This window comes from Anguilla anguilla, chromosome 13, assembly GCF_013347855.1.
Source record: "Anguilla anguilla isolate fAngAng1 chromosome 13, fAngAng1.pri, whole genome shotgun sequence".
Taxonomy (NCBI): domain Eukaryota; kingdom Metazoa; phylum Chordata; class Actinopteri; order Anguilliformes; family Anguillidae; genus Anguilla; species Anguilla anguilla.
In genome coordinates this window covers 31,796,771-31,806,626 of record NC_049213.1, presented here as the reverse complement: position 1 = coordinate 31,806,626, position 9,856 = coordinate 31,796,771, and the positions used below count along the sequence as shown (strand labels likewise).

At 44.5% G+C, this 9,856-nt stretch overlaps 1 protein-coding gene across 3 annotated transcripts in view; it reads right to left on the bottom strand.

The window, feature by feature from the left end:
* Positions 1 to 4,730: 4,730 nt before the first annotated feature.
* The window catches only part of klhl17 (kelch-like family member 17), a 31,130-nt gene continuing 26,004 nt past the window's right edge, over positions 4,731 to 9,856 (bottom strand). For all 3 annotated transcript variants that reach the window (XM_035387547.1, XM_035387546.1, XM_035387545.1), the window contains 2 exons: positions 9,605 to 9,786; positions 4,731 to 8,063 (listed from right to left, as the gene is read on the bottom strand). In XM_035387547.1, the coding sequence (XP_035243438.1) occupies positions 7,835 to 8,063; positions 9,605 to 9,786 (411 nt within the window). In that variant the 3' untranslated portion in view covers positions 4,731 to 7,834. The remainder of the gene's footprint in view (positions 8,064 to 9,604; positions 9,787 to 9,856) is intronic.

The following is a 9,856-nucleotide window of genomic DNA, read 5'->3' as shown; positions in this document are numbered from 1 at the left end:
TTCTTACTTTCACTGTTCTAGTATGAATAGAAAATATATGATTATATATGACTGTTTGAATTCATTACCAATATGGGTTCATCTGCTGTCCACTTCATGTGCGTATGCATGATATGTAAGTACTAGCAGTTTCCATTGCCCTGTCAACCAGGTGAAATCAACCCGAGATCAAAGTTGAAGATGCCAGCCATGCATCACCTGACTCCTTTGTTCGGCAGTAAACCGGATGTTTATTTTATCGTAATATTTGTTTCTGTACAAAGCTTTTCCACGCTCAGTATATTTGAACGGGATTTTAACTGGAACCTTTCGCATAAACAAAACCACATTGGTAGCACTTGTGAAGACAATCAGTCATTCGAGAAGGGGTTTTTATTTGCAAAGGGTGGTGGCTGGTATTCCCGGCCCAGCGTTTCAAAAGATTTCTGTATTTATCTGAGCAGCGGTGTTCCGTCGTCTGCATTTCCCGCTACATTCCAGGTTTGCTTGTGGATCTCTGGAGGACAGTTACATGGTTAAAACCCGCACAGCAAGTGCAGCAGCATAGCATGACAACGGCTTTGAAGTGTCTCCACTCAGGACTGTTTCCCAAGACCCCTGCGTGAACTTCATGGACTGAGATTGGAATGCAAATATTGACCTAAACAGTAGGTTTTAGTGCAGTTATACCAAATGTTTTCATGCTTCATCTGAGTGTAAAGTACAGATAGAATGTGCCACCAGCATTTATGATCAGTAGGTACAGACCATATCATTAGAGAGATCTCAAAGATGTGTATCTGGAATTGAGTGTAATATTTGTAATACTTGTCCTCTAATTTCAGTCAGCGATATAATATTTGGCCCAGTATAACATTGAAATACATATGTAGCATATCATATACTAACAATAACAATTGGTGCATATACAACAAATTAAAAACACCTTGATTGAACTTGTATTGTGTTCTTTTTAACAAAGACAAATGAAGGGCCATTTTTGATTTGAGAAAATTATGGGAGATTATTACAAAATTACATTTTCAAGAAACTCTATTGCCGCTGCTTGAAAACTGTTGCTCAATCTTTCTCTGGTCAACCACACAATGAGTCTATATTATAATGAATCATTTGGTTGTTTTTGACACGTGCATTTTTTGCATTCATTTGGCTCTAATTACTTTGACCTATTTTTGCAATTATAAGAAATTTCCACCGCACTTTTCTATTCTGACAACCCAAAAGCTATAAAGCACATTTTAGCTGGACCTAAAGTACACGATGGTTACACAAAAACTATTTTCTGAAAAAAAGTGTCTATGCCCTATGAATTATTAAGGCATGTGGAATGTGGTGTTTGGTTTTCATTTAAAACTGGAAAACTAACAGCGTGACTGAATGCCAATGTGGCTAGCTGGTGTGTTAGTGGGGGTAAGGACCACAGTTGCTCATGCGTAGACCAGCTGTTTGTGCTTCATTTGGAAAATAAAAAGTCCGTGGAGATTTGTGGGGGACATGAGGAAACAGCGCGGTCGGATTCATGGCCGAGTTTTGCACGTGTCGGCAGCGCCGTCATCACTTGACGATGAAAGGAAAAAGTGGATTCGCGACCTGGTTTGCATCAAAAGACACCAGGTCGAGAAGCTGACTCACCGCGCTCTGTCATGACGCAGCGCATTCCCCGCAGGGACGTGACGGTCTTTTAGTAATGCGAACAGAGGGGGTTCGGAACAAGCCTGGGAAAGTTTATTCTGCGGTTATCCTGGCTATCCTCTGTTCCGCTGTCTCTGAGTTTCGACAGCGGTTGCCAGGCAGAAACTGGGACGGAAACGTGCGCGCCCCCGGAGGCAAATTGTTACACTTTTTTGTCTATGGGAATGACACCATTCCAAAGGGTATGCAATAAACATCCAGCTATTTGTTAGGGATAGTGTTCAATTCTCAATTTCTAAACTTTCTTACGTGACAATTTGTTCATACTTGAGAATTACATAGATATAACATCCACTGAGCTGAAAACTTAATTTATAGATTGCACACTTTCCGAAATAAAGAAGACAGGTTTAACGTATCACGCTTGGGCGCACAACTTGATGCTTTCTACAAACTGTAACTCTACTCATCTCAAAAGAAGGATTGCACAAGGTACAGTTTTTGTTGGAAGACAAAAATAGGTCCAGTTTCGTTCTTTTCCATTATTCATGCTCATAATGGTGTCATGGTGTTGCCACATACACTAGGTCAGTTTTTGACACGCAAAGATTATTCGTTGGAAAAGAAACATAATTTTTCTGGAATTTGAAAGACTTTAGATGGATTGTTGAAGCTTGGTAGAACATGTAATAATGTCTGCCATCTCATTTATTTCCTCCCTCTAAAGAAAACACTTGAGGGTTATCTGGCCAGTCACCAATACTAACCCATGTAAAACCCATTAAATTATATTTGCCACCATAACTTTTCTATGTCAACATGCATAAGATTCCCATAACTGTTTTTTTATGCAGCATGTTCCATCTTCACCATTTCCAATTCAATTCATTCATGAATATGCCGGCCGTTCATTTTGGTCTTTTTTTTCACCCCAGAAATAAATCTTTCCAGATATGCTTGTTTCTCCATGGATTTTTGTTTATGCATTTGCACAATTCTCCTGCTTGTTCGCGCATCGTAACAGAAATCAAATCAACGTCCTTCTCTAAGAGTCCTCTCATTTTATCATCAGCCTCCCCCTTTCCATCAGACGTTTCTGTGTGTTTTCATAGCCCTTTTCAGATGAAGTCTGCACCTGTAAGAACAGTTTTCCCAGCCGCACAGCGGGGGGGGGGGGGGGGGGGGGGGGGGGGGGGGGGGGGCGCGAGGTGCCAAAGTCGCACCTCTGCTTGTTTTATCAGGGAGCGCGTGAGGGGGTGCTCGCCTCATGTGACTGAGAAAGAGGCGGCGGCGCGACATTTCTCACGGAATCGAACCGCAGAGACGCCCCATTTGGAAGGGCCTCTTTTTGATGCCGAGCAACTGAACACCGTTTAATGTTCTTTCATGTTTTCCTTTGACCGAGCGCTCATTAACTGAAACTCCTCACTGATAATTATTACACAAAACAGTCTTAGGAGACATAACTGGTGTTTTTTTGAAGAGCCTTTTTGCTGGATTCAAACACACAAACTTTATGGAAAACTGGTTGCTTATTCGTAACACATAACATTAGAAGAGGCAATCTGTATAATTTATTCCTACAGCAAAGTTGCTATATGAAATGGGGCTTTTGGTGCTATATATACTATGTACTGTATTGGGGTGTAGTGCATATGCAGTACATGCAGGGGTGTATGCTACTGTTGAAGGACAAGTCCTGGACATCAGCTATGGTTGTATATACTCTGTATGAGACTCTTTTGATTGATTATTTAATTTTTTTTTTAAGTTCCCAGAAAATAGGCTTCATTGGTGATTGTAGCGATGTCACATACAGTACCACGTCGTCCTGACCGCAGGCATGGGTACTTTTTTCTGAAGAATCTGATAAAGAACTCTGTGGGCAGATGCATGATCACTCCCACTGCTCGTATAGCATTGCTGTGTTGGAGGATAACATGTCTTTTCAGTCTTGTACCACAAAACTGAACCAGCTGCGGTAAGTGAATCATCCAGGGATCGCCTGCGCTGAGCAGAGCAGCTAGTGGCCCGAGGGCCGCTGTGCGAGCATGTGCAGGCTGTAAAACCATTAGGGCCTGCATGTCTGCACAGGGGCCTTTCAGCCTTTAACTGCCGTGACGCACACAGAGACCGGGGGGATCCTGACCTCACTGCCCCGCGCTAAGGTGTGTCACAGCCCAACGTTACCTCCCCGACCTGATTTTCCACAGCCAGGTGCTCTCTCCTCTCCAGCGCTGAACATTTATGATTGGGGTAATGGAAGGGAACACTCGCTCACTCACAATGTTTCCAAAAATGCAGCCGCAACGGGACAGAAAACAGGACAGAGCAGTTAAAAGAAATGCGTGCACTCTCAAGGTTCTGCCACCAAACCTGTATGAGACCAGCACTGTGCTGGAAACTGTGGTTCTGTATCTCCCCAGCAGTCAAGTACTATATATACCATGCTCTCTTCAAAATGCGAGAACGTACTGGAGGAAAGGTGCACGTCAAGCGATGGCAAAAGACGATGTCATTTGCCTAGAGGCAGCCAGTCCTTTAGCACAGGTTCCCCAGCTCAAGCAGCTCCAAGCGGATCTCAGCCTGCTTTCGGCACAGTCAGTGAACACAGGTGGGCATTCTGGGCGCCTGAGGTCACTGGGGGTAAAGTGAGAGTGTTCAGCTGTTGGGGCGGATCAGACGGGGCAGCTAGCGAGGGGGGGGGGGGGGGGGGGGGAGCAGGGGGGCGGGAGAACACAAAGCCGCTGACCCGGTCACATGACTAAAAAACCTTACGATTCCGCAATGCACGGAGCAACTGGCCCCGGTAACCTGAGGCAGCAGCACCCTCAGCAGAGGGCACAGGTGCTGGACAGATCAGATGGCGAGCCTGAAAGAGAAGCCGGGGGTAACTTTCTGCCCCCCGTAACTGATCTAGGATCAGCCCACCGAGCCCTAATCTCACCTGCCAAAACATTTAGAAAGGAATAATGTAAATACTGAACCTGATCAGCAGGGGGTCATATTCTCTGGACACTTTTCAAGCAAACTAATGGTCCTGCTGAAGTTTCTGACATATGAGGAAGAGAGAAGTGCACACTAGTGAAACACAAGAATAACTCTCCTTGAAAAACCTCTTTATTCGTGTTTATACAGGAGTGTATTGCTCTTCTCTTTTGACCGTAGTGCAAAATTTAGTTAGTTTCCACATAAATACAGCAAACATAATTTACACATGAATAAATAATGCACATCACTTTGAATAAGTTAGAACTGAAAAAAAAAATACATTTACATCAACATCAAGCAAATGCCTCATTGGATATTTATACTTAGTTAACATTTATACACGGTATTTGCAAAAAATAAAAGGCCAAGTTTGTGTGTAGCACAACATTCTTCCATGGTCCTGACCCATTATGAACAAGAACATGACACAGTGACCAACATCCTAATCGTCGTCATCATCAACAATATCATCATCACCATCACCATCACTATCATCATCATCATCATCATCAATACAGAAGCAAAACTAAAAACAGAAAATAAGATGCAATTCATTCACAATGCTGTTCACCACCCCCTACGTACAACAAGCTATGTCTGATAAGCAGAATCCTTCAAAAAAAGGAAAATGTAACTTCTCAGAAGTTTGTGATCATACCATAGTCCTAATATGCTACATTTACACCGAAGCATGTAGTGAGCGCTGACACCATTTGGTGACCGTATGGAACAATTTTCTGTGTGACTCTTAAAAGCAACACTACTTCCCTCCATTTTGCTTTTGTGTGATTACAGTTGCACTTTTAATTTAGCAAATGCTATCATGCAATGCTGTGAATGTGTCACTACATGGAGAACTGAAACAGACATCAGAGAGTAAACTAAAGTCATTCAGCAGTCAGATTGTACATCAGGTCAATGCATAACTGACCCCACACACCTTCTTTACTGATTTTCATTTTGTACAACTACTGATTTAGATTCAGATTAAGCCTTAATTTGTGACCCATACTGATTTTACTGCTGAGTTTGCATGATAAAGGAATATAACAGTTGATTAAAATAAAAAATCTGACAGTCAATGAAAATGGTCTTTAGATTTAATACTTTTAATAAAAAATGTGCACACAGGTGGTGGGTAAATGGACGAGCCAACCAATGAGGTGATGGATGGAATGTGTTCAAATGTTACTCTATGTTTACAATATCTAATACTAAGTAGGCCAAGGTTCCCAGTATACAGTATTTCATGTGTTTATCACAGATAATATTTGAGAAAAGGCATGCAGTTCAGTCACTCAGTCAGCTGACAATGATCATCGCCGTCTAAATAATGTGGAGCATTAAAAATGTTTTTTTGTTTGTTTGTTTGTTTGTTTTTTACTGAGATTTTAATGCAGTACTGGGAGTGAAGCAAATTAATAAATAACGCAAGGAGAGGGAAGAATTGGGAGGACTAGTAAAATTAAGGTTCCGGTTTTGTCCCTGTGTACTATAATTTGGTCTTTGAGCCATTTCCTGTGCGGTGTTCCAGGAGAGATAGCAATGCTAACGTGCCGACATTCCCACAATACACCATTCCTATGATTACATCTTCATAAGTAATAAAAGCATTAATATTAAGGCTAAACTAATTTTGTTCCAATCACGTTTCCATCTTTACGTTTCACTGCACCATCACAGTCACACATTTCAATGCTCACTGAACACACTCCACGTACTTTATTCTTCTTTTTAAAAATTTTTCACTAAATTACGGATCTTTCCAAAATAATATATAACAGATATTTTTAAGTTTAAAATTCATTTGTAAATAAATATAAGGGACATTTAAGGAAATTTTCTTTAGGATTCTTTTTTTTTCTTTGGGGGGGGGGGGGGGCGCATTTGACTTCCGAAAGTTGAGGGGGGACATATCCACCCCCCAGCACCACTCCAGGATCAACAACCATGCCTAGACTCAACCTGCTTTGGGTATGCATGTTGAACAAACTGACCTAATTAACTTTGAATCACCCGTCAGGTCAGGTGCTAATTCCCTCTGACTGTGCTTCGTGCGCACGCTTCCTTTGTCCAAAAAAATGATACAATCAAAATGACTGTATATGAAGTATGTGAGTGTAATGCAGCCATATTAGACACAACTGAGGTAAAAAAGAAACGTGCTGCTGGTGGGTGATCATTAGTAAAGCTGTCAAACTGAGCAATCAATTAAAACGGGTTCAGGACAAGTTACCTATACCCCATGCCAACCACCCACCACCCACCGCCCACCACCCAACAATTGTAGTTCACTGACCACCACTTAAGATCCTCCCAAAAAAGTTCAAGTTGTCTGAATTTGTTCTTGAAATTATATCTCTCTAATAAATATTATTTATAGTTATATTTCTTAAGAATACTGTTGATTGTTCCATACTTCATTTTTTTCAAGCTTGCCAGGAACTGCGGCAGTGACACATTTCTGCAAGTGCACAGTTCTGCACTGCATCACTGCCCCGACCTGTCAGCCTGTTTGCAGTTTGTAAAAAGGTAACACCATTGCTCGTTACTGCCACCTACTGTGACACAGCAGCGCTGCAGCCTAATATTCTGCCAAAGAGGATCGAATTCAGTAAACATGCAAGGCAGATTCAGTCAACAGCTAGATTCCTATATAGAATAAATATAATTTTGTATTATAATATTATAGCAATAATTAAAAAAAAAAAAAAAAACCCAACAAGAACAGAAAGAGGTTATACTACAGTACATGGAAATTATGATACAAAAAGTGACTGCTTGCACTCTGAGGTTGGGGTGTTGCCCAGGTGAGCGTGGGCAGGGGCAGGTGTGTGTTTTTTTGGGAATGCCGGCATCCGAGGGATGCCGAAGCGTTCCCCCCAGACGACCTAGCATCTCCATGGTAACAGAGTTCTGATGGAACTCAGGCTGCAGAACAGCACAGCACCGGGCGCTTCCGTCTCTCCCTCCCCGCCACCGCCGGACCCGACTCCTCCCTGCTCTCGCCCCCCTCCCCTTCCTCCGCCTCCGCCGTCCTCCGCCCCGCCGTCCTCAGCCGCCCCTCCGCCCGCGTGGCCCCCCTCCTCGGGGGTCAGACGGAGCAGTTGCGTCTCTTGGACAGGCAGGGCGGGCGGGAGGAGGGCCCGGGCCCGGGGCCAGCGCTGGGGCCGGGACCGGGGCCCGGGGCATGGCGGGGCTGGGCTCTTTGTCAAAGGCTGGTGGAGGAGACGGAGAGGGTGGGGGAGGAGGGCGGCGGGAAGTTGAGCAGCTCCAGCACGGCCACGCCCACGCTGCTGCGGCGGGTGAACATGCAGGAGGCCGCCGCCCACTTGTTGCTGCGCGGGTTGTACTTCTCGATGGAGTTGAGGCTGGAGCTGCCGTCGTTCCCGCCCACCGCGTACAGCCAGCCGTCCATCGCCACCAGGTCGTGCGTGCTCCTGGGGGACGGACAGACCGCCGCGCGGACGGGACAGAACACAGACATGGGGACGCGCGCAAGCTCATTGGACAGCTGGACATTCGGTCACACAGAAAGGAGCCAATAAGACTCCTTAAAGGCAGGTCGCATGGCGGCATTGCGGGCCTGCATCGGTTTGTCATTTAATATGAAATCTTAAATAAGGTATTTCACCCATCTTCCCACTGATGTGTGCATGGTTGCTGATACCCACCCTTCATAGCATGGCCAGTGAAGAGAGGGTACTGCATATTATTGTCAAATGAGGGTATAATGGAGAAGTCTCTGGACTGCAATATACATTCATTGTCATAAATGTGAGACTCTGATTCACTTAACCCCAGGAAACTTTTACAGTGGACAATTGAGTTTGCGGCAATATTATCAGCAGGAAACCCACTGTTGATTTAAAAATATGTCCGGGGAGACTACAATACCCAGGTAAAGTGCTTAGAGTGCTTTGTGTAGATGCAATAGTATCAATTGTTTCTGAATCAGACCTATAGGAGCGTGCTTTCAGCATCCAAAGAAGTCCTTTTCCTAAGGTTTGTGGGTTACTATGTGTGCATGTGTTTGTGTGTGCAAGTGTGTTTAACTCAATTAAATTAAATTCTGATTAGACACACTTGAAAGGAGGTGTGTAAAGTAACAGGATAATCTGAGAGCAGTAATCCAAGTGCCCTATGAGTGTGTTTGTTATTTATAGACAGACCCACCTTTGGATGGTCTAAATGCAGACATATATGAACGTCATGATTCACATGATTCGCAGTCTTGTCTAAATTCATTCAGCATCCCTGTTACGCTCCTCTGGCGCCCCCTCTTGGTCATATGTGTCCATTGTCTTGTGTGTTGTGCGTTTCCCCAGGAAGTGAGCTTCAATTGAACACACCTGGATTAATTACCACAGGGCTGGAGCCTATATAGAAGCTCTCCTGGGAATTGTTTGGGGTTTTGTCTCTCCTTCTCACTGACTTTCCAGTTCTGCTGCTACCAGAGCTTGTTTGCTCAAAGCCACTGCTGAAAAAGGTTTTTATTTTATTTCTTATTTGCGCTGGAAGCCTCTTGTCGGTTACTTTTTATTATTTGATTTGTATTGGGTAGGTTTTCTTTTTTTTTTTTGGTTGTTTCTGTTGGGTGTGCTAACTGGCGATACTCACCTACCTGTTGTGGGGAAGGGTATGGGAGCTGAACACGCAGCAACCCTGAACCACGTGGGGAAGTGAGGGGCAGCCGGCCACCTTTTGTATTTTTTGAGACCAGGGTTCTTTCAGTCCTGGGTTCTTTCTGCCAACATAGCACTTCAATTGGCTTTGTGATGCGTTGGTGCCTTTGATGTGGGTCTATGAGCTGAGCTGCACTCCCCTTATGATTCTCAGCCCTAGTTTTAAAGAGTGTGGAAGGACAGCTACTGCATTTTAAGGCCCAGCATTGCTGATTAAGCAGCGCTTCTGCAGGGTGAGGAGCTGGTGCACAGTCTATCCTCCCCCTGGATCAGGCACGACTGCACCACCGCCTTACCTGCGGATGTTCATGGGCGCCACGCTCTCCCACGTGTTGGTTTTCGGGTTGTACCTCTCCACCGAGTTGAGGCAGCTGGTGCCGTCGTTGCCCCCGGCGACATAGAGCATGCCCTCCAGCACGGCCACGCCGGCGCTGCTCCGGCGGCTCAGCATGTTGGCGATGGCGGTCCAGGCGTTGCTCTGAGGCAGACCAATGAGAGAGCAGACCAGTGATGTCATGTGTCACATGACTGCAGTCATCATGACCTAA